The 24,678-nt window shown below is 42.4% G+C and overlaps 1 protein-coding gene across 2 annotated transcripts in view; it reads right to left on the bottom strand.

Moving 5' to 3' along the window:
* Positions 1-24,678, bottom strand: part of crim1 (cysteine rich transmembrane BMP regulator 1 (chordin-like)) — a 128,615-nt gene that overhangs the window by 45,605 nt on the left and 58,332 nt on the right. For both annotated transcript variants that reach the window (XM_065004171.1, XM_065004172.1), the window contains exons 3-5: positions 5,098-5,340; positions 4,193-4,313; positions 3,937-4,058 (exon numbers count right to left, since the gene is read on the bottom strand). In XM_065004171.1, coding sequence (XP_064860243.1) covers positions 3,937-4,058; positions 4,193-4,313; positions 5,098-5,340 — 486 coding nt within the window. The remainder of the gene's footprint in view (positions 1-3,936; positions 4,059-4,192; positions 4,314-5,097; positions 5,341-24,678) is intronic.

Genomic DNA, 24,678 nt, shown 5'->3' with positions numbered 1-24,678 from the left:
TTTTAACATGAGGCACAAGCAGAATGTCATTCACCTATTACCTTATAGCCTACCTGTATCAGCAAGACACAATAATGGAGCTTCACCACACTTGCTCAATAACCTATGGGCACTGTCGTGCAATAATCACCTTTCTCTTCACCAATGAGCATAAATCTTGGGACATGTTTATTTGTCAATTTACCCCTTGTTCTCTCACTTGCTGAAGTTGGGGGGGGGGGTACAGTCTTAACTCAATTCAGTTAAGACTGTATTCGATTGAACTATTGACAAGAACCTCGATTATCTGGCTAGAGGAGAGATCCCGGTCACGCACGCATAGAGCACACGCACACTTGTACACACACGCGCGTACACACACGTGCACATACACACACGTGCACATACACACACAACCTGATGGAATGCATATCTCCAATGCAGGAGGGTGAGATTACAGTCTGAGGAGGAGGCTACCTGGTCCCTAACTGTGTGTGTGTGTGTGTGTGTGTGTGTGTGTGTGTGTGTGTGTGTGTGTGTGTGTGTGTGTGTGTGTGTGTGTCTCAGCAGCAGGCTCCAAGGCCATTCCATTCCAAACATGCTCTGTGGAGTGCCTCAGCTGTCTCATGTCTCGTCTGCTGCTGCTAACATTTGCTGTCAGAGTGGGACAACAGAAGCCTGCAGACACCACTGTTTGCTGATGGCTTCCACAGTTCATCCAGTCAAACCTTCCTTCTTATGTCCTGGCCATGTTCTGTTTGTGTTCCCTGAATAGGGTTTCCAACACAGATGGTTGTGAGGAGGTACAGTTGGAAGACAGACATGACATCCCATAGTCCTTTGATAGTTCTGCTTGCTGACTTTGGACATCGTTTATGTCCATTCAACTGCCTTTCATTGAAAGAGTGGGCACACATCGGAGAGAAAAGCAACGGTGGAATCTGGTTTAACAGCTAAATCAAGGAGTCTGGGTCAATACTTGTCTGTGAAGTATAGATTGTCCAATGAACACCACAATACAGCTGTTGAGCGTTTCAGTTCCCCTGTAGCAAAACACACTGAAAAACTCTTGTCAGTAGTCATTGATTGAGAACAATATGTTCCAAACACACACACACACACACCATATCCACACACTTTATCTTGGCCAGGTCGCAGTTGCAAATGAGAACTTGTTCTCAACTAGCTTACCTGGTTAAATAAAGGTGAAATACAATTTAAAAAACTCACAAACACACACGCTCAAAAATGGTGTATGTGTCAGCCATACTGAGCAGCCAGCCACAAGTGCTTATCATATATGATATCTGTGTAAGTAGTATCTATAGCCCTCCTACTAAGCTATGGTTGTGTATGTCTTAAGCATCACCCTCAGGGTTTATCATGTTGTCTTTGTGTGTTTGTTAATGAATGGGAATCACGGCAAGCCTTGAAGAGGTCAGGTAGGATTACAGCAGAGATGCAGTGTTGCAGTGTGTGTGTATGTTTATGTGTCTGTGTTGTGGTGGTGACGTGTGCTCAACAGCTGTTGTTATATTGATCCCCAGATCAGTTTCCACCCTTTAGGGATGAGTTCATCTTCACTCCCCATTTCCTTTCCCCCCTCCACCCCCTTCAGCCACAGAATATTCATTCATCTCCTCCCTCCCTAATTTCCTGCTTCCCGCTCTCCTTCCCCACTATTCCCTTCATCCAGGCAGATAAAGCCACCATAGAACCAGATGTTCAATCAGGTTATATTTCTGTTTTGTGTTTTGCTGTTCCCAGGACAGATCTCTGAATGCATTGCTCTTTGTTCTGAAATCACCAAATAAACAAAGCAGGATGTAGGGATGACACAGACCCCTGGCTGCACATCGCCAACAGATGCTTGTTCTAGCTAGTAGGGCTAAGAGGGGATGGGAAGTGCAGTGCTGCCTGTCACACCCTCTCCCCTGTCGCCCCAACGTCAACCAACAGAAAAATCTCCTCCTTGCTACAGTAGATTCGCTTTTCACGCGTCATTTGCAACATATGTCACGGCTCAGACCTCCTGTCAGAGTCAAGGAGCAATCTTTTCAAATGTATTCGTTTTTTTTGAAGATACTAGAGATTTCCATTTTTAAAAAAGCAAGGTCTTTAAATGATTCTTTAAAGGCTGGCTCACCCTTTAAAGTTGTCCGCCACCCATAATGTGGGCTCCATAAATCATTGAGAATTTGCTTTCATTTGAAAAGTATCATCTGCCCATTCAACCACCTCTCTCTTACTCCTCGCTAATTTGCACTCTTTTTCAACCTGCAGAATCCAAGGCAGAAAAGCTGCTGGGGTTGATGAAACGCAGCACATTGAGGGGAAATTTTCTTCTTCTGCTTACAATCCCACATGAATAAACACGACTATGTACTATAGAATACTACAGTACTTACTATAGAATTACGTAGTAAACTGTAGTATACTTTAGAATGCCATACTACAGTGTGTGTGTGTGTGTGTGTGTGTGTGTGTGTGTGTGTGTGTGTGTGTGTGTGTGTGTGTGTGTGTGTGTGTGTGTGTGTGTGTGTACAAATATCATACCACCAAGACATGCTAATCTCTCACCATTACAATAACAGGGGAAATTGGCATTTTATATCATACCCCCAAGACATGCTAATCTCTCACCATTGCAATAACAGGGGAGGTTAGCATTTTATATCATACCCCCAAAACATGCTAATCTCTCACCATTACAATAACAGGGGAGGTTAGCATTTTATATCATAACCCCAAAACATGCTAATCTCTCACCATTACAATAACAGGGGAGATTAGCATTTTATATCATACCCTCAAGACATGCTAACCTCTCACCATTACAATAACAGGGGAGGTTAGCATTTTATATCATACCCCCAAAACATGTTAATCTCTCACCATTACAATAACAGGGGAGATTAGCATTTTATATCATACCCCCAAAACATGCTAATCTCTCACCATTACAATAACAGGGGAGATTAGCATTTTATATCATACCCCCAATACATGCTAACCTCTCACCATTACAATAACAGGGGAGGTTAGCATTTTATATCATACCCTCAGGACATGCTAACCTCTCACCATTACAATAACAGGGAGATTAGCATTTTATATCATACCCCCAATACATGCTAACCTCTCACCATTACAATAACAGGGGAGGTTAGCATTTTATATCATACCCTCAAGACATGCTAACCTCTCACCATTACAATAACAGGGGAGGTTAGCATTTTTTGTGGGGGTGGGGGGGGATGATATTTGTGCATCTATAACGTTCTCACACATCATTATTCATGATTCATTCAGAATGATCCATAATCATGGTAGCATCCACATGAATGTAGAAGTGTTTAGAAATGTATTCTATTCTTATTTACAATAAAAGTGACTCCAAAATGACACAATACATGATTTCTCATTCATTTCTTTTGGGCAAAAAAATATTCTGAAACAACCAAAACAAAAGCAAACACTGAGTCACAAGCTTGTGTGCTATGAATATGGGACCAGGTACTTTTTACTTCTTTATTTGAATTTGTCCCAATACCTTTGGTCCTTAAAATGGGGGAGGTTCTGTCATTTCATTTCTAAGCAGTTCACACGATATGGATGAAAATACCCTCAAATTAAAGCTGACAATCTGCACTTTAACCTCATGGTCATTGTAACAAAGTGCTGGAGTACAGAAGCCAAAACAACCAAAAATGGCCCAATACTTTTGGAGCTCACTGTAAATATTTTCACGTCATCTTAGTGATATCTCCTAACCTCCCCCGTTAGCTGGCCTGGCACGGTAAAATATGATTTTAAAAATGACCGGAGCAGAAAGCAGGAAAACAAGGCTTTGCCATCCATCCTGTATCACTCATTCCTTAATAACAGCTCAGAAACAGTGAGATGGGAGCTGTGTGGTTCAGGCCAGAACCAAGCGGAGTAAGCAAGCAAACTCACCGTTGATGCACTCGTACACATCACAGCATTGCCCGGGGTTACCGTTGCCGTGGAAGACCACCTCGGGGGAGCTCCCGGCAGTGCATTGCGGGAACCTACACAGGCCGGGCAAACACTCACACCTAGAGATGGGATGGAGAGAGGGGGAGTTAGTACACATCAGATGGACACACCCTCACACCTGACTGTCCTTGACTACTTTTTAGGACTGCCAAAGAGAGTGTGATGATTGTTGCAGAGGGAGGTTGAGGCTCACCTGGTGGGAAGGGTGCAGCAGCCGTCTGCGGTGAGACGCACCTGGGTCTCATAGCTGTCAGGTGGACACTGAATCTGCTGGACACGAGGGCACTCCACTGTGCTGCAGTCCACACTAAACACTAGGTAGGGTACAACACAAAGACAATCATTATAGAGGTAGCAGTGGGGCTCAAATTGGATTGAGAGCAAATCAAGAAAACAACTGTAAACTATCAAGTATGTGGTTTTATATAACTAATATTCCTCTTTCTGTGTTTGCTATGAAGCTATGATCCTCCTTGCGCGTGTTTGTGGCAATTACCCTGACTTGTAAAAACCCTTGTAGAGGAGTGTGTGGTGTGTGTTAAGAAAACCGACGTGAACAGGGAGGTCACGGAACCGACACATTCCTATCCTAGCTGGACACCTCCTCTATTACATCTTGCCTATGCCACTCGGTCATTGCTCATCCATATATTTATATGTTTATATTCTTATTCCATTCCTTTACTTAGATTTGTGTGTATTAGGTAGTTGTTGTGGAATTGTTAGATTACTTGTTAGATATTGCTGCACTGTCGGAACTAGAAGCACAAGCATTTCGCTACACTTGCAAATAACATCTGCTAACCATGTGTATGTGACCAATAAAATTTGATTGAGCAACCATTCCTTCTGTTGGCTACGGCCTACGTTACGCCATTCCACAGCTCAGAGGTGATAAACCGCTGGCATACAGATACAGCTGCCATTCATGAGTGTAAACACATTCATATGTAGCCTACAATTTGGCCATTGAGTTTGGGAAATTCTACAAATTCAATATTATTAGTATTATTACTACTACAATGATCTAAGTATCAGAATATGAAACAATTATTGCCATGTCACATATAGTTGCTGGGAATTGTTATTGGTAGCCACCTGGTTTGCACTCGTATAGATCGCAGCATTCTCCAGGCTTCCCAGAGCCCTTGGACACCAGGATGTTGAGGTATCCAGGCTGGCACACCTTCCTCAGGCACCCTGCAGGGCTGCAGACACAGCGGCTGGGCAGGGGACAGCACTCTCCAGGGGGTGCGTAGCCTTCGATTAGCACCGAGTCCTCAGGGCAGCGGGGTGAGAACTGCACCTCACACCGCGCCTTGGAACAGTCAGGCCGCTCCTCTGCAAAAGAGAGAGATCAGATTGTCCATTGTAGCGTTAAACCAATATTTGTACAGTTATAGATTAAATAATCTGCCCTGTCTGTTATTTTCAGTGTAATGGGTTAAAAACATTTCAAGGAATTTCAAACTGAAACTTTAAAACATGACTGTTTTTCTCACGGAATGTTTCTCAAAGGATCACACTTGCAACACCCTAACTTAACATAGCAGGCGCAAAAGAAAAGAATGGCATTTCTTTCTTTCTGGTCCTGATGAGAAAAAAAATGTTGGGGGAGGTTTTCTTCTGCACTGTTCAACCAATCCAGTAAATATGGAGGAGGAGTTAAGATGGAGTGTCGACTTGTTAACGTCCGAAAGCGGAAGTCGTTTCACAGGCTCTCTTTCCATTTCCCCTGAAAACCGAATGCATCTGGTTATTACCGACCACGTAGAGGGTGGGGACACCAAGAAAACTGGGCAAGGCGTTAGAGGAATCAGGAATGTTATTGCTAACCTTTAAGAAAGAACATTCAAGGAACTAAAAAGTGCCAACTGGGCAGTCAATCAAATTGACTACTGACCATTCAGGTCAAAGTCCAAGATTTTATACACATAATCAGTACGACTCTGACCTTTACAGAAACAGAGAGCGAGATTAAGGAAGTATAAAGTGCACCAGAGGGGCAGGTAAAACAAGCATTGAGCATTGATGTGAATGTGAATGAAGTGTAAATGTCAACTGATGGAATGATGAGTAGAGCATACAAACAGGAACTGAGAGAAGTGTGAAGTGCTAACCCCCTCTCTTTCAGGATAACACAGACGCAGGAGGCCAACTGGCCGACAGTTGAACGCACGCACGCACACACACATGCACACACACGCACACGTCAAACACTGCAAAATTAAAAGCTAATCCACTTTATAACAGCCTCCAAGTCTGGCATGGCATTTCAGCAAGGTACAAGGCTGGTCTGAAGCTCTAGAGGTACCTCTAGAAGGTTAGATCTTTCTGAGTGAAGCCGGGCCTACTTGCCGCTGAGTTACGACTGGCTTTTAAGTGTTGTTCTTATTATTTTTGCTGGACTTGAAGAGGAAAGAGTTTCACCATAGGGTTGGACAAAAGCTTCTGTAGTATAATGATTTTCTGTGACGGGTAAAGTTGAACTAGCACGCTGTGAAGTTAGGCTCCAACTACCTCAGCAAAGGGCCTGTCTGGTAAGGCCAATCTAGAATTCTATAATGACTGCAGACTAGCAAAAACACTACTGAAGACAAGTTAGACAACAGTGTTGGGGAAGCTACTCTGAAAATACTGTTTACCAAGCTACCAATTACTTTACACTGGAAGAGGTTAAGCGACATTAAAACTACCCTTAAGAAAAATATAGTTTATTTCAATAAAGTTACTTTGAAAAAGTAGTTCACTATATCTAAACCTGTTTGTGAAAAATTATCATATGTAAATCTGAAATGTCATAGATAACAAATTGCAAGAATAGATCACTTTGGGCCATATGTTAATAGAATGTGTCATTCTGCTTTTTAAACACAAAAACGATGTTTCAAGTGAGAATTAGGTAGGTCTGATGCCGAAAAAGAAAGGAAATGATTACTTACTTTACACATATTTTTTCAAAAAGAGCAGTGTGTAGTTCCAGTAATTAGCTACACCACCACATGTCAAAAAAGCAATTAACCACTGAAAACAATACCTACATTTGAATTTAGTTCAACGACCATCAAGCTACTGCAAAATGTAGTTAAATTACTAGTTAAACTACATGTAGTTCACTACTCCCCAACACTGAAAGACAAGGATAGCTTTCTGTTTGTTTCTCTTTTTCACGTCATATCAGGATCTCATGCAAAGCAACAAAGAAGGAAAAAGCAGAAATGGTTTAATCTAATGAGATAATGATTCTGGTCTCTTTAATTAAAAGTTTTAGCCGAGCTCAGAGCTGTATAGAAAATACTGGAAAAAGTATTATAGAATCCGCCTTTGTACTAACTTGACATTGGCTCTTAAAAAACACATTCGCCCTATTAAATGCATGTATTCTGCCTTTCTACTGGAAGTTACTGATTCTGTGGGATGTCGGACAGAGAAAGAGAGAAAAAGAGAGAAAGAGGACCCTAAAAGAGAGCAGTGATACTCTGAGAGGAGGATAATTAGGCTCTATTAGATGGAGGAGAGTGTTTGGGAACATAATGAAAGGAACTACAAAAGAGGAGCTGCGGAGGATATAAGAATATGACACCTTTTTGTCTATTAGAAAGATGTTCATATTTAACAACTGTGTTGCTGTGATTATACAGCCGCATTTCAGCGTTCACAATGGGCCGCTCACTAAAAGGACTGTGGAAACATATTTCTGATGAATGTAAAAGAAAGTACGCGCGAAATGGATATCAAGTGGAATGGTTTACCCATGGAACTTATGGGAAGTAGACAACAACTTTGAAAGTAAACAATCTTTCGAAGAAATTGACCAATTGATGTTGGCACGGTGACAACATCCTCCTACTCCTTTCACTCTGACCCTATGACACGTTTAGGTGTGTTAGACCCTCTGGTTAAGGGCATCTGTGAATGTTGAACTCTTCTGGACACAGCAAACAATCCAGAGGACACAACTGTAACGATGTAATGACGTATTTTCAACCAGTTTTGCCTGCTAGCTGGTGAAGATCCAACATGACGGTGCTTGGCAAGGAAATAGATGGTAACAATTGACTTACATTTGATTCATTGACTCCATATGAGTATGTCTACATGCAAATATAGCATGTTTTATGTGTGTAATGTAATAGGCTGTTAGCAGTGTGTGTGTGTCTGCTGAAGAGACTTACACAACATGTTAACATACGTAGCTAGAAAATGGTCAATTAAATGTTGCCAATTTCACAACCACTTCCTCCCCTCTCTATGTTCAGTGTAGCAGCGCATGTCAACGTCAGAGTACATGTTTTTCACCTGCAAAAAGCAGAGAACATTTTGCAGCTGCATTCTCTCCTGTGGATTTTGTAAGCTCGCAAAATGCATTTCCTGACCCAAATGCGGATTTCTATTTCAATGGGATGAATATTTCCTTAAAAGCAAAAGGCGTGACTTGAACTGTCTCTCGCTACCGCTGGCCAATCAGGTAGCTCAGATCACCGTGTCTGCACAGTTTCCTCAAGCCATAGACTGTAAAAAAATGAAATAAAAACTTGAACGTACCGCAAAGTTGATACAGTGAGAATTCCACATTTTTAATGCCATTACTAGAGGGCGAGACTCAACAAATAGAGCAAAGAGCTGCTGTTCATGTTGTTATTCAGCACTGTTAACACTTTTATAAGCCATCTAATGTGCATGCTCACTCTACAACCAGTAACGCAGCTGCAACGAATGAGTACAGCAGAGTGTTTCCGACAAGCTTGGGTTGTTATTATTAGCAGCTTGTCTTTTTTAATATCGAGAAATATTTAACTTTCTCTGGTCATAGGAGTAAGCTCATGAATTGGTGCAGGAGGCAGAAATCATTTTGTGCACTTGAGATTTGCCATCAGCTGGTCTGTGTCCTCTCTCCTCAGTGGAGGGAAGGTGAGTCGGATGAGAGGCAACCTCACCGCTGATCTCTCCCTCCCTCAGACTGACCATCAGATGCAGGCCATCAGTCCAGTAGTAATAAAAAAAAGCTAATTATTATGCTCACTCAGCTGTGCCTAAAAGTAATACAACAAATGATCTATTACCAGTGTGATCATATACCAATTTGTTTAAAATTCAATTTCTAAATGGTCTGAGTAGAACAACATTGGCACGGAAATTCAAGCATAGCCAATATGCAGTGATAATGTATTGCGCATTTAGCCTACTGCACAAACCTCATTGCCACAGAACTGTTTTAATTGGTTAATTTAGCAAAAGCTTACATTTTTAAGTCTTTAAACATTTTTTTTTATCTGAGCGGTAGATCTCAGCTTGCATTTTGACTGTGACTCAGAAAAGGTTGGTGACCACTGCTTTAACTGTTCTGATTCATATCCATTATGTTCCTGCTTCTTCCTCAGTGTATCATTGTAAAAACTATTGTAGGACGCATTGGTTAAAACTTTACAATAAATATTTTTTTGTTCTAAATAGCAATGGTCTTCATTCTTACATCTAGTGCAGTGGTGGGCCCCTCCAGTCCTCGAGGGCCTGTTTGTGTCACACTTTTTCTCCATCCCTAGCAAACACAGCTGATTAATCAAATTGCATTCTAAACTGAAGATCATGATTAGGTGATTATTGGAGTCAGGTGTGTTAGCGTGTCACAGGAGGTCGGTAGCACCTTAATTGCGGAGGATGGGCTCGTGGTAATGGCTGGACCGGAATAAATGGAATGGTAATGCCATTAACTCCGTTCAAGCCATTATTATGAGCCCCTCCCCCCCCCCCCCCCCCAGAAGCCTCCACTGAATGCCATGGAGGGAGCTGGGGTAATGTGCTGAGATTTTATATTGATCTGCTTTGTGTACAGAAGACAAGTTTATTCAAGAAAACAGGAAAGAAAAAAAGAAACCTGTACACCACACACATTCACAAAAATCATGAGCCAGAGGAACCTGAATGAGAGGCTTGATAGTTCATAGTGGTAGTAGTCTCTTGCCTAGCGAGAGTGAAACAGTGGCTGTCTGTAATATAGTCGTGATTTAAATCCCTTCCTTCTCCTCCTCCCTCTGATTTGTGTTTTGACAATGGCATCTGGTGGGGATTGATCACATCGGAGTGGTGTGTGTGTGTGTGTGTGTTTGTGTTTGACTGAGTGTGTGTGTGTGTTGTCAAGCATCTGGAGAGGCACATGAAACCCATTGTTAAGTGTGTACAATCAAACTGATTGGCCACACAATGCCTTCTTTTAGATCTTGATGACAAATACATCTGCCTATTAGAAGAAAGAAATACAGTGCTGTCACTAGATCTAATATACAGTGTAATAAAATGGTTACAATTAAACTGATTGGGCCACTTTTGATGATACACACACACACACACACACATTACACAGTATAATGAACACCAGGTAAAGCAAATTCAAGTAAGTTTATTTTTAATATACAACCCGCTGATTATATCAACGCCCGACTGAGCGGATAATTGTCCAATCTGTAAGTCAAAACCATACACAAGGCTCTGCTCTTTAAAGAGAGACTCCAATGCAATGCTTAAGGATTATAAACTGAAGCAATTATTTGATATTCCACACAGAGCCAGTAAGAAAGGGTGAGAAATCATCACAGCTTATCGAGTCAAAGAACAAAGTCACACCGCTTCAATACAAACAGACGTCTAAAATACAGAATGCAAAATATGTGACACCACAAAACTCCTTAAAGCTTTTTGCAGGAGAAAATAGGAGGACATAAAAACAAGCCGTTGGGTTCCGTGTTCAGATGACGCCAGCATTTTAACTGACAAATTAGTCGGCTGGTTGAATCCCTTAATGGTGACCGAACCAAATTGTTTATTCATCTTTTCTGTCCAAGCAGGTATCTTGTTCACCTCTCACAGGAAGTATTATAGTTTCTGTCATTCTGTGGGCATCCCAAATATCTAGCCAGGTCCCAGATCTGTTTGTGCTGTATATGTGCTGTTATGCGACTATAGGAGTTGACTATACAGCACACACAGACCCTGTAGAAGGCTACCAAATATCCATACATGCACATTACATTTACACCAAGAGAAAGATGGGGTCCAGTAGACAAAATATTACAGAGCAACGAGTAATGGTTGTAAAATACCCCAAATTATGCAATGGTCTTGTGTTAGAAGGAAATCTATGCTGTAATATTTGCTCTACTGTACACGTCCCTTTTCATTTGGTTCTTCATCCATCCATGGAGCTGGGGTGTGGATGGCTGCTGGATGGCTGGGCTGCTGGAAGCGGGGGCAGCGAAGGGTATCCATGGAAAGGAATGAGATGAATATGAGATGCCTTTCCATCCACTCATTAATGACTCTCCTTAATCTAGTCAGTCACACACAGCACCGCACAAAAACTCTCTTTCTCTCGTTCTACCTGTTTTGATCTACCTCTCGCTCTTACCTCTTTCTTTATCTCTACCTCTGTTTCTACCTTTCCTCTCTCTAGCCGTACCTCTCTCTTACCCCTCTCTCTTTCCTTCCCTTTCCCTCCATCTACCTCTCTCCACCCCTCTGTCTTTTTCCTCGTTCTACCTTCCACAGTCACCATCCCCACACTCTCTTTTGTTTCAGATAACGTATGGCGAACAGCTGGCACGTCATTCTACGGGAATCAACATCTGCTGTGACATTAAAATACAGTATGGCTCACAAGAGGCATGACGCAAGCGCTCGCGCACACACACGCAGGCGCACACGCACACTGCTGTGCTGCTACTCCCATGCCACACTCAGCAACGTGTTTGTGTGTCGTGTCCTCTAAGGTAGCGTCATGGTTGTGGTTCAATTTTGACCTCTTATCACTACGGCAACCATTTTTATCCCCCCTCTATTGTTTCTCTAGCAACCAATGTTCCTGCATTTTGTCACACTTTCTCTCTGGAGTACAAAACATCAGTGTCTTTCTCAACCAGGTTCAACTGGAGGAACACTGTCATACTCCTCCAAGTGTGACACACAAATCCATGCTTCATAAAATACAAACTACTTCAGAGATTATGAAATATGTTTGTGATTGGGGTTGGTAGTAAATTCCCAGTAGCAACGCAATTTGTGCTCCTTGATATCCTCATTTGCATAGCCAAATTAAAAACCTGAAGAAAATGATTATACTATAGGTCGTAAGCCTCTAAACCTGCTCACCCACTAGACATCCACATGTATTTTATCGGATACTGTTACTGACATGGAGGTATACTATACCGATGAAAGTTTATTGAGCGATACCCTATGCTATAAACACTGAACAAAAAAAAACAATTAGTGGCTTCACAACCAGTTGTGGAATATATATCATCAAAAGGCTTGAAGGGGTACAATTAATCGCTATCATTATTAGACTGATGATGTGTCTTCATTCGCATCATCACTCTTATAATCATGATCATCAACATGAATGGTTCTGAGCAACAGTTACCAGTCTGTCAATCAATATGTCAGTCATCACACCTCTCACAGCACAAGCTCCCTGATGCATGAAGAGAGAGAGAGAGAGAGAGAGAGAGAGAGAGAGAGAGAGAGAGAGAGAGAGAGAGAGAGAGAGAGAGAGAGACAAACAAACAGCTTCCAGGGGAGAAAGAGAGATCACAGCTAAGCACCTCAGCCTGGCTGATCTCACACCTGTTCCTGACCTCACCTTGTTGTTTTTATATTGTTTTTGTCCCTTTGAAATAACTTTCACAGGCTATGGAGTTTGCAATGGACATGCAAATTACGAAGACGTCTTGAGAAAAGGATGAACTAGGAGCCTAAGCAGAGATCCCCGAGTCCCAATTCCATTCCATTTCTGACCTTGCATTCAATTTGAGTTCAACTCCAAATCGTGATTTCAATGATAATCCAGATTCAACCCCACAAATCATCGCTGTAATTGCTGCTGCATTTCATCTGACTCCAACCAGAGGCAAACACAGTCTGATGCACTGTCAACATGACTCACATATATAGAGAAAACTCTTTGGTCCCTCAGCATGGTGCCTGCATCAAAGTGTTAGTTGCTTTGCTCATAGGATATATATCTTAGAAGTATCATGGGGATAGATAGTCCAGCTGACATATTACTTGGGAACCCAGATAACACCATGCGTCAACATGCATCATTCTGCCTCACTGTTTCAGATTGATGCCGGTAGGCATAGTCCAATGATCAATACTAGTTGTGTTGACGTCCTTTTATCCAGCTTTGCCCGCTGGGAAGGCTTTGCAGGGAATATATCTACATCTACAGAACGTTTTGTTGGTGACTTTGTGGGGCTATTAATGTACTGCTATGTATAGCTCTTGTAAGGCCACTTTAGAGGACTACAGTAATCTGACAACAGTAACCAAGTTGATGGAGACATCTTGCTCAAGTCCCAACACAACCAATAAGCATTTTAACAGTGGAATCCCTTCTGTGGGGATAAAGGCATAATAGTTTTCTGAAGGAAATGTAAAGCATTTCTAAGCCCACTGTAGCTTCACAAAACATATCTTTCTGCTCACACACTCTATTATCTGCGTGATGCTCTGAGAATGAATGTTTTGGCCATCGTTATGAAGACTCGTAAAGGACGTTGAGAGAATTCTTCCAAATTCTGTGTCATAAAGGCCTTAGACCATCTGCTGCAGGCACTTCATCGTCCAGACCAGGACTGATTCTGCATTTAAAACCACAAAAACGACAACATGTACAGAGGGCTACGGTGACATGGAAGAATTGAGCCAACATGCTTGAGAGTAAACTCAAAGTCGTTTTGTGAACGTCAAGACAGCGCAAGAACTGCTGCTACAGCATCTCAAACAGCAACGGAAGGCAGGCCTCATCAGCGCGTCACACTCCACTTTGCAATGAGCTGGAGGCAGTAGGCTATACATTTGGAAAAATATATACTTAATTGTTTGAAACGTGAAAGTTTTAATACATATTAAGGGCATGTCTTACCTTGCTTCAAAGTAGCCTATTAGATCTCCTCTCTTTTTACATTTCTAACAGATATTTTAATCTCTGTCACATGAAACCGCGGTGCCCTTCTGACATTGGCGTTTTCCAGCTAATTGCTGTATGGAACGGAAATGTGTGCCTAGCCTACTGCCTTGAGTGCATTGCTGCACTTATAATGTGAAGAAATAATAGTTGTTCAACGTTTACGCTAAACGTTCTGATCGGTTGCATCCGACTCGTTGCTTTTGAACTTATCCTTATGTAGCCTAGGCCTACTGGTTGTATGCATTTGGGATCTATCGTGCTACAACTGTCCCAGAGTCTGTTTGGAATAGGCCATTTCTTTCTCCGCAAGCTGAACAATAGAATAGGTCAACTTTTCTACTACGGGGATAGTAGATAAACAGGCTAGTGATTTTGTTATTTGTTACCTGTCTTGCTGGCTGAGGGAAAGTACATTTGGACAGTTATTCTAGCATCTTCCTAGTGCACATCAGAATTCAGTAAGAAGGACACACGCGGTTGCATCCTCGATTTGCATGTTCTGTTAATATTAATTCCCATAATCTAAATGTGATTTCTGTAATTATCAGCACCGTGGGTGGAAACCCTGACCCTGAAGTAAGAAAATTGAGCCAATGTAACGCACTAAACTGGAATCAACACAAAGTGAATTTGAGGCACTTTAATACAGGCTTGTGTCCTGGTATTAGTATACAGGGTGGCTTTCCCTCTCTCTCTCCTTCGCTCTCTCTTTCTTCACACTAGCCGACCAAACTCAACTCCGCGATTTACGATGGAGTTGAGCGGCGACTAGCGTGGGCGGACTGGAGCTTTTCTCTAAAATAAATAGCACGGAATTACACAGGACACGTGCTATTCTTTGGGTGGTGAAATCCCATCAGTTGTACAACTGAACGCTGAAATGTGAAATGTGTGAACTGAAATGTGCGGGGAGATGCCTTAATCAACATCCTTGCTCAGGGGCAGAACGACAGATTTTTTACCTTGTCAGCTCGGGGATTCGATCCAGCAACCTTTTGGTTACTGGCCTAATGCTCCATGGTAAATCATGGTGTTTAGCTAGCTTCACACCTGCTTTCTGACACGTTCATGTCTGGATCAGTATTTACTGTGTGTTTGGCCTTCAGGTGTACATCGTGCCTCTGCCTCTCTGTGTCAACCTCAGGTAGTGTGTGTATGTGTGTGTGTGTGTGTGTGTGTGTGTGTGTGTGTGTGTGTGTGTGTGTGTGTGTGTGTCTCAGGTGAGGGTCTGGCTCTGCTCTTGTCCTTCTCAAGATAACTGACACCCTTGTGATAGCTGGGCTGCTGTCGGCTTGGCACGCCAGTGAGCGAGAGGGATGGAGGGAGGGATGGACAGAGTGAAAGAGGGCGAGAGAGTGGGGGATGAGGACGGAGAATAAAGAAAAAGTGTGATCAGCAGCTTCCTGGCCCGTAGCCAGCAACGGCAGAGGATCAATCTGTCCCTCGCTCCACCAGAGTCACACAAGTTTGCATGAATAATGTAATTCAGCCTCATCCCCTCATCCCTCCATCCCGCAATCCCCTCATCCCTCCATCCCCTTATTCCTCATCCCCTTATCTCCTCTATCCCCTCATCTCCTCCATCCCCTCATCTCCTCCATCCCCCCCATCTCCACTCTTGGCTCTGCCTTCAATCTGCAGACCGTTCACATCCCATCCGCTGGGTTGCACACAAACATACTTATCTTTAGTTGTGGAGTTGAACAGCTGAATATGAATCTACGAAACGTTACTTCCTTTACATTCTGCACAGTGCACCTTCTCTTTTTCTCTCATATAACAATGTGTGCTAATGAATCAAAGGACTGTGGTAGTGAGAGCAGAGGGATGTTCCACACGGCTGAGGAAGAAAGAAAGATCCATAAGGCTTTGCAATATGTTCCCTGCTGTCTCTCTCTCTCTCTCTCTCTCTCTCTCTCTCTCTCTTTCTCTCTCTCTCTCTCTCTCTGTTTCTCTCTCTCTCTCTCATTCTCTCTCTCTCTCTCTGTTTCTCTCTCTCTCTCTGTTTCTCTCTCTCTGTTTCTCTCTCTCTCTCTCTCATTCTCTCTCTCTCTCTGTTTCTCTCTCTCTCTCTGTTTCTCTCTCTTTCTCTCTCTCATTCTCTCTCTCGCGCCCTTTCCCCACAGTCAGTTTGAAAATCATTAACATCTACCACAGTAATATAACCTTTAAATATAACCATTCAATCATTACACAGGCCAACGGAATCACTTCCAACATGGCTAATGGGTGGATTGGTTGTTACCACTCAACACTTGGTTTCAATTAGGAAAAGGACTACTCACTTACTTATCGTCTTCTCCAATAGTTGCACTGATCCAAGAGGGCTACGCATGACGAGGAATTGAGATGACAATGTTTGATCTATCTTCAGGCTGATCAATAGTCAGATGTGTCTTCGATGTACCCAAACAAACGCTGAAGCATGAACAGAGCAGTTGTCCGTTAATACCAGACATCAGCTCTCTCCGTACTAAAGCCATGCTAGAAGGAGACCGTGTTACACCTCGGAACGCAGTCCTGTCATTCCCATAAACCATACTCGTTTTAAATGGGTTTCAAGGGGTGTGTGTGTGTGTGTGTAAAGGGGGGTACCTAGTCAGTTGTACAACTGAATGCCTTCAACTGAAATGTGTCTTCCGCATTTAACCCAACCCCTCTGAATCGGAGCGTTGCGGGGGGCTGCCTTAATCAAGATCCTTGATCCTTGTTCAGGGGCAAAACGACAGATTTGTACCTTGTCAGCTCGGGGATTCGATCCAGCAACCTTTCGGTTACTGGCCTAACGCTCCTAGCCACCAGGCTACCTGCTTCCCGTGTGTGTGTGTGTGTGTGTGTGTGTGTGTGTGTGTGTGTGTGTGTGTGTGCGCATGTGTAAACCCATTAGGAACCAAATAGACTAGAGTGTTTTGGACTCTTCTAAAGTCAGCTTTCTGAGAGACAAAACATCTGTAGTTTTCTATTGAAATGCATATAATGTGTGTGCATTAACCTAAGGACCAAAATGTATGCAACATAAAAACAGGCCTGATGACATACTGTATATGGTACCCAACAGTTCACACAAAAAGCCCATTTATTCCTCAAAGCTAAACCTGCACAATGTCAATAATGGTTGCCTGCTATTCAAATTAAATAAGAGAACAATTTACAGTTGTATTTCATTGGCTAGCTCCTTGGAAGTTTTAGCTCTCACAGCCCCTGCATGCCTCAATCTTTGTTATTTCCTCAAAATGTGAAAAAAAAGAGTAACAAAACGAAATTCCATGGGGGCTTAGCTGTCCCAGAAAAAGCAGGGAGGAAAGCTGGACTGCAATAAAACACCACAGCAGCAGCCATTTTAAGTCCGTTTGTAAAGTCTAGTGCTCTGACTTCCAAATCCTATACATGACCAATACAATTACACACAAACACAAGGTTTCACAACTCAAACTCTTTTTACAGGTAACCAGGCACACTTGCATTACTATGCTATTTCATGAAAGCTTGGCACCCTCACACAAACTTAAACCAGTTACTTCCAAAAATAGCACTTTTATTGTATTACAGATGATTGGACATGATTGTGATTGCTCATACTGTACTGTACTGTAAAATTCTTTTTCAATCATTCTCATATGCGATTTACAAAAAAAACGTGGAATCTTGTAATCCTGAGGTAAAGTATACACCTTTGGTTTGGTAGTGTTCTTTTCCACCAGTGCTAGGGACAGAGGCCAGATGAGGCCAGAGGAGGCCAGAGGCCCCAGGGGTCATTAGCTGGATTAGGATTAAGATGCTCACAGTGTGAAAGGACAATAATTGGGAGCCTGTTTGGGCGGTGCTCTCCATGGGGATGAAGCATGGGAAACTCGGGCCTCTCTCGCTCTTTCTGCCTTTATCTCTCTCTCTCTCTTTCTCTCTTTCTGCCTCTCTCTCTCTCTCTCTCTCTCTCTTTCACACACACCCTGTGTAAAGGAGGTAGGTCTACTACACCACAAATTGTTTCAGAGTGACGCCTGTGAGTCAAATGGTACTCTCCCCAGGGAGCAGGGGATTACGGAACCCCCCTAGATCAATCACGCAGAGCCATTGACCAGTATCCCTAGGTCTTGACCAATCACACGGAGCCATTGACCAGTCTCCCTAGGTCTTGACCAATCACACGGAGCCCTAGCCTATCCCGTCTTCTTCCTGTCAGTTAGCAGTGTCTAGGGTCTTACTGCAACCTGGCTGAATCATGGGTTACATTACCGCATAGATTTCATTTGAACTGTGGCTGTTAATATGAAGTGAATGGTATATAAGAACAGAAGGTGGGTGACAGAGGAGGAGACGCCAGACTATAACCAAATAAGAAAATGGGAAAATTAAATGACATTATTTGGGGATATGACTTGATATGGGCAAATTACATTATCCAGCTCTTCTTATAAATGAGTCTTCAATGTTGCTTTGCTGGGACTGGGAGAAGTTGAAGAAGTCTCAATAATAAGAACCTAATCTCCAAGCACCAGTTGCATATTGCTGCAATCCCACTAGAATAGTTGAGATATGAATATAACATATGAATCCTGAAAATCACATTAATTGGCTGTGTAGTGAAGCTAGCCTCCTTCAAATTGCCACGAAGCAATCTTCTCTGAAGTTGTCATAAAGACGAGTCCAGGACATCAGAGTCTAGTGGGAGATTTCTGTGACTGATTTTGATTGCATTACAAGACAGTTACCAACACAGAGGAACGGGAAAAACATTCAAACAAAGCCATCTCAGTGCTGCCATACCAGGGACACATCTGACACGTGCATCATTGTAACTAATTATAGAAGTGACAAAAACCAGCAACACAGAAAGAGAGAGAGAGAGAGCAGGAGCAAGAGCAAGTTCCTGACAGACATCTTGTTTTCAGATCATTAAAAGCTGATAAGAAAGGGTTTTTATGTGCCGACTTTAGTAGCAGTGCAATTATGAGGAGCGTCCAGGAAGATTAGGTTGGCAGGCTGTGACTGCAGTACATACAGGTGGGCACGCTGACAGTCACATGACATTTAAGCATTGAGACTTCTATCTCCCTTTTTGCTTTCTCCATCTGAATGCCAGCTCAAACCTCACCCCCCCCCCCCTTCCCTTATTCTCTATAACACCCTTGGCTTTAACACATTTAAAAAAATGTCACCGTGACCGACGTCATAATGTAAAAACATACATAATAATAGAACTGTCTGACTGTCATCATCACATCTGTCCTTGATCTCTCTCTCTCTCTCTCTCTCTCTCTCTCTCTCCTTCTCCTCTCTCTATCTCCCTTTCGCTCTGTCTTCCTCGACCTCAGTTCCGAGCTCGTCCTTGTCGCCCTCGACATCCCTCCTACTACCTGCTGCCGTGCCAAACTTCCTGCATTCCTCCCGTAGCTCTGGGCCGGTCATGTGGAACGCCTCCACAAATGATTTCCCAACATGTGTTCAGAAGAGTTATTAATAAACGACATGGCACAAACTGCAGGCCACTGCTTTTCAGGGGGGAAGATGTTGTTAAAAGGTTCACAAAGTAAAGAAATGTGCGGGAAATAGATTAGAGTGGAGCTGTGCAAGAAAATGTCTGACAGCTGAGACAGAAGCTGAGGCAGATGCAGGGTGGTAGGTCATCAGGTGTGTGTATGTGTGTGTGTGTGTGTGTGTGTGTGTGTTCGCGCGCACATGTTTGTGTGTGTGTTCGCACGCACATGTGTGTGTGTGTGTGTGACAGATGTAGGGCGCAGACAGGTCATTAGGTAATGATGCTGGGCTGTGATGGCTGTCTCTTCTGTCAACAGCTTTAATACGCAGGGCTATGCCCTTTAGAAACATTTATTTTGCTTACAAGAACATCCACAATACACTGATCCAATTACACCATTAAACACATTTACATGTTCTTGTACTGTAGACATGGACAACCATTTGGACAGTTGTTGAATCTGAAACAATATCTGGCTCCATTTAGGTTATGATCTGTGTTTTTAAAATGTATTATTCTATTGAAATGCTGAAAGAAGGTTCCTTCTATGGTTTTTACTAGGAAATGTGCTCAATGTTCACAGTGAACTCTTTGTCTTGTCATAGCATGGTAAGAAATGTAATTGCCTTTCCTCTACTACTGACATTAAATCAGCAAAAAGGAGAAAAGAGGAGTGTCTGCTTTCAGAGCACACTTAAACATTCCTCACTGTGTTCATTCACATGGCAGCAAATTCCCATCTTCAGAAGAGCAACCTGAACATTCATCACTCACAATGTTGAAATATATCTATTGCTATTGCAGTCCATTTACAGCAGAACAAACCCAAACTTTAAGTGCCGGCTTTATTAAAATTTTGATCTATGTAAAGCTGGAATGGCTGCCACGTTCATCCATTTATCAATCCCTTTTCATTGGGGCTTGTCAACCAGGAGTGCGACTCAGCACGCAGAGCGGCATGGAAACAAATCCCCTTCAGAATAATTTCTCAACATAACTGCTCTGGTTCCTCACTGCTCTCCCAGGGAAGTGTGTACGTACGCCTGCTTTGCTGTGAGCCCTCGCTGGATGCCATAAAAAAAACATATAATAAATAAATAAAAACATCTTACCTTGTGAATTAATCATATCAATAAAACCCAGCAGAGATAGATCAGCTGCCAGCTTACAATGTGTTGCTCTCCTGGTTCTCTCTCTCTCTCTCTCCCTCCATCTTTCTCACTCCTTACCCCCCCCCCCCCCCCGTAATTTAAATGTATTTTTATTTAACCTTTATTTAACTAGATATAAGGCTTGTCTAAGATCCTAAATCATATTTACAGTGGAGCTATCGACATAGAGTTGGACTTTTAGACATATCTCTTTGACCTGTGCCTGCCTGCCTGCCTGCCTACCTGCCTGCCTGCCTGCCTGCCTGCCTGCCTGCTTGCCTGCCTGCCTGCCTGCCTGCCTGCCTGCCTGCCTGACTGCCTACCTACCTGCCTGCCTGCCTGCCTGCCTCCCTGCCTGCCTGCCGCAGTGCCAGAGCAAGAAGATCTGTACTCTAGAAGTACTATAATTGTTAACTGGGATATTTTTCTCTGTACAGTTCTATCTACAGTGTAAAAGCATTACTGTAAGTTAGTGTTGTCATGATACACAATCATGAGACTAACAATACTGAGAGATTAAATGAGTGTATCCACTTTATGTAGAACCCACTCACTTGACCAGAGCCATTTCAAAATCATCTATCTTTCACCTTCCTGCACATTGACACACTAGCAAACCCAGGAAAGAGATGTCGTTAAATATGAATGACATTTTTCAAAACTATTAAATAAAATACACCGAATTGGAAAGATATGTTAACTCTCTGTTCGACGCCGATTTCAGTACTGTTAGCATGACCATAGACTTAAAATGGATAGTTAGCGTAGTTACACTATATCTAATGGTCGTTATTCACACAGGAGGTTTCCCTTTTCAATCAAAGAGCAATACTTGAAAGGAAATTGTTGTTAGACACAGAATACAATTGACAAAGGACAGAAACAATGCCAATATGTTTTTTTTTATGTAGATAACATTTACATACTTGCAATCTGTTGTGCCACATACAGTTGAAGTCGGAAGTTTACATACACTTAGGTTGGAGTCATTAAAACTAATTTTTCAACCACTCCACAAATTTCTTGTTTACAAACTATAGTTTTGGCAAGTCGGTTAGGACATCTACTTTGTGAGTGACATTATTATTATTCCAACAATTGTTTACAGACAGATTATTTCACTTATAATTCACTGTATCACAATTCCAGTGGGTCAAAAGTTTACATAAAATATGTTGACTGTGCCTTTAAACAGCTTGAAAAATTCCAGAAAATGATGTCATGGCTTTAGAAGCTTCTGATAGGCTAATTGACATAATTTGAGTCAATTGGAGGTATACCTGTGGATGTATTTCAAGGCCTACCTTCAAACTCAGTGCCTCTTTGCTTGACATCATGGGAAAATCAAAAGAAATCAGCCAAGACCTCAAAAAAATGGTAGACCTCCACAAGTCTGGTTCATCCTTGGGAGCAATTTCCAAACGCCTGAAGGTACCACGTTCATCTGTACAAACAATAGTATGCAAGTATAAACACCATGGGACCACGCAGCCATCATACCGCTCAGGAAGGAGACGTGTTCTGTCTCCTACAGATGAACGTACTTTGGTGCGAAAAGTATAAATCAATCCCAGAACAACAGCAAAGGACCTTGTGAAGATGCTGGACGAAACAGGTACAAAAGTATCTATATCCACAGTAAAACGAGTCCTATATCGACATAACCTGAAAGGCCGCTCAACAAGGAAGAAGCCACGGCTCCAAAACCGCCATAAAAATGCCAGACTACGGTTTGCAAATGCACATGGGGACAAAGATCGTACTTTTTGGAGAAATGCACTTCACAAAATAGATGGCTTCATGAGGACGGACAAATATGTGAATATATTGAAGCAATATCTCAAGACATTTGTCAGGAAGTTAAAGCTTGGTTGCAAATGGGTCTTCCAAATGGACAATGACCCCAAGCATACTTCCAAAGTTGTGTCAAAATGGCTTAAGGACAACAAAGTCAAGGTATTGGAGTGGCCATCACAAAGCCTTGACCAATCAATCCTATAGATTTGTGGGCAGAACTGAAAAAGTGTGTGTGAGTAGTGAGGCCTACAAACCTGACTCAGTTACACCAGCTCTGTCAGGAGGAATGTGCCAAAATTTACCCAACTTATTGTGGGAAACTTGTGGAAAGCTACCCAAAACGTTTGACCCAAGTTAAACAATTTAAAGGCAATGCTACCAAATACTAATTGAGTGTATGTACATTTCTGATCCACTGGGAATGTGATGAAAGAAATAAAAGCTGAAATGTATCATTCTCTCTACTATTATTCTGACATTTCACATTCTTAAAATAAAGTGATGATCTTAACTGACCGAAGACAGGGACTTTTTACTAGGATTAAATGTCAGGAATTGTGAAAACCTGAGTTTAAATGTATTTGGCTAAGGTGTATATAAACTTCAGACTTCAACTGTAGCTAAATAGCTAACTGGCCATGTTAAGTCTATGGGAACGCTAACTAACGTTACACTTCTACGTTATACTACGCGTAAACAAAGTTTAAAATGTGTTCAATAATTTTCCTCAACAAAGAATTTACGTTGACTTTAAAATTATGTGCATGTTATTTAATAGTTTTGACAAAAGTAATTTATAATTAAACATCTGTGTGTGAATGTGCCGGATGACAACCTCAACAAATTGGCTGTGCACTTGATGCCGGGCTAGACAAGGTGGATAGACAGTTACTGTTATTAATTTGACTTTTCTTTTCTCTATATACTTCTATCTAGGGACTGAAAGGTCATACTGTGTAGTAAGGATTTCAATAGATGTCTCTGTGTTAGAGGAATTTCAGGCCAACACTCAATTTGAGCTGGGAGAGATCACTCATCTGGGGGCTTGGGATTACACCTTCTCCACAGTACTGTACATTGAATATAAGCACAAAACTGTACGTTTTATTCCTTTAAATGACTGGTGAACATTAGCCTTACCTGTCATGAATAAAACAAATCAAATCAAATCCAACCAACTGCATCTCTCTCTCTTTCTCACTCACACAAACACACACACACTGGAAAGTGTTCTGTTCTACTCTGTAATGTTGACCACTGTAATGTTCCCCATTAAAACTGGCCACAGCTTTCAGCTCTCTCTTGTCACAAACTCCTTGTCGTCAAGTGCAAATTGGTCACACATGACGACAGAGCCTTCCACCATGGGAATTCTGTCAGCCTGCCTCTGGCCATGGTCACATTCCACCTTTATGCATTTGAATACAGCGTTGCCTTACTGGTTCAACATATGGTTTACAAAGGAAGAACAATGTGTACGCTTTGTTGGAACAAAACACAGTTTAATTAATTATCTTGTGTCAAAATGGAGAGATGATAATGTTATTTTTATATGATAGGCAATCCTACAAATAGTCCCCTAGTGGAATTTATATTTCATATTTCAATTTGGCATTTTGTATCATGGTTATGCTAATGTTCCAGGCCCAGTGCCCGATGGCTCTGATGCTGCTGAGGAATAAGAACCCTTATTCCCCCATGGCCTGGATCCCATGACATCTCTCACTCCTTGGTGTGACTGTAAATGTTATATCTACCCAGCCTGGGATCGCACATCACTCACTCCTCGGTGTTAATGTAGGTGTAATCGGACACTACAGTCTCCTAGCCTAATTCAGGCCTTTAAACCTGTGATCTGTGCCCCACCATAGTACAGCCTCAGCCTGACATGCTGCATTCATCCAAGCTGCTGCACCCACCAAAGTCAGCTTTTACAAATGAAGGACACCCGGCCAAGAGTGGAGACTGGCAATCTCTCTCTTTTTCTCTCTATCCCTTCTTCTTTTTTTGCATTGAGAGCAAAAATCCTGAGCCTGATCTGTGTGAAGCGTGGGCTGGTGGGAGACGATTGGAGACACGACAGAGGGAGGTTAGGGAGAGATGGAGGGAGCTAGCACCACGCAGCGTCACACCGCCTCTCTGCCGCTCCGCTCTGCCACACCTTGTCGTCAAGTGCAAATTGGTGACACATGACGACAGAGCCTTCCACCATGGGAATTCTGTCAGCCTGCCTCTGGCCATGGTCACATTCCACCTTTATGCATTTGAATACAGCGTTGCCTTACTGG

Source organism: Oncorhynchus nerka, linkage group LG18, assembly GCF_034236695.1.
Source record: "Oncorhynchus nerka isolate Pitt River linkage group LG18, Oner_Uvic_2.0, whole genome shotgun sequence".
Taxonomy (NCBI): domain Eukaryota; kingdom Metazoa; phylum Chordata; class Actinopteri; order Salmoniformes; family Salmonidae; genus Oncorhynchus; species Oncorhynchus nerka.
Note: the sequence above shows the minus strand (reverse complement) of the source record. Positions and strands in the feature narration are given on the sequence as shown.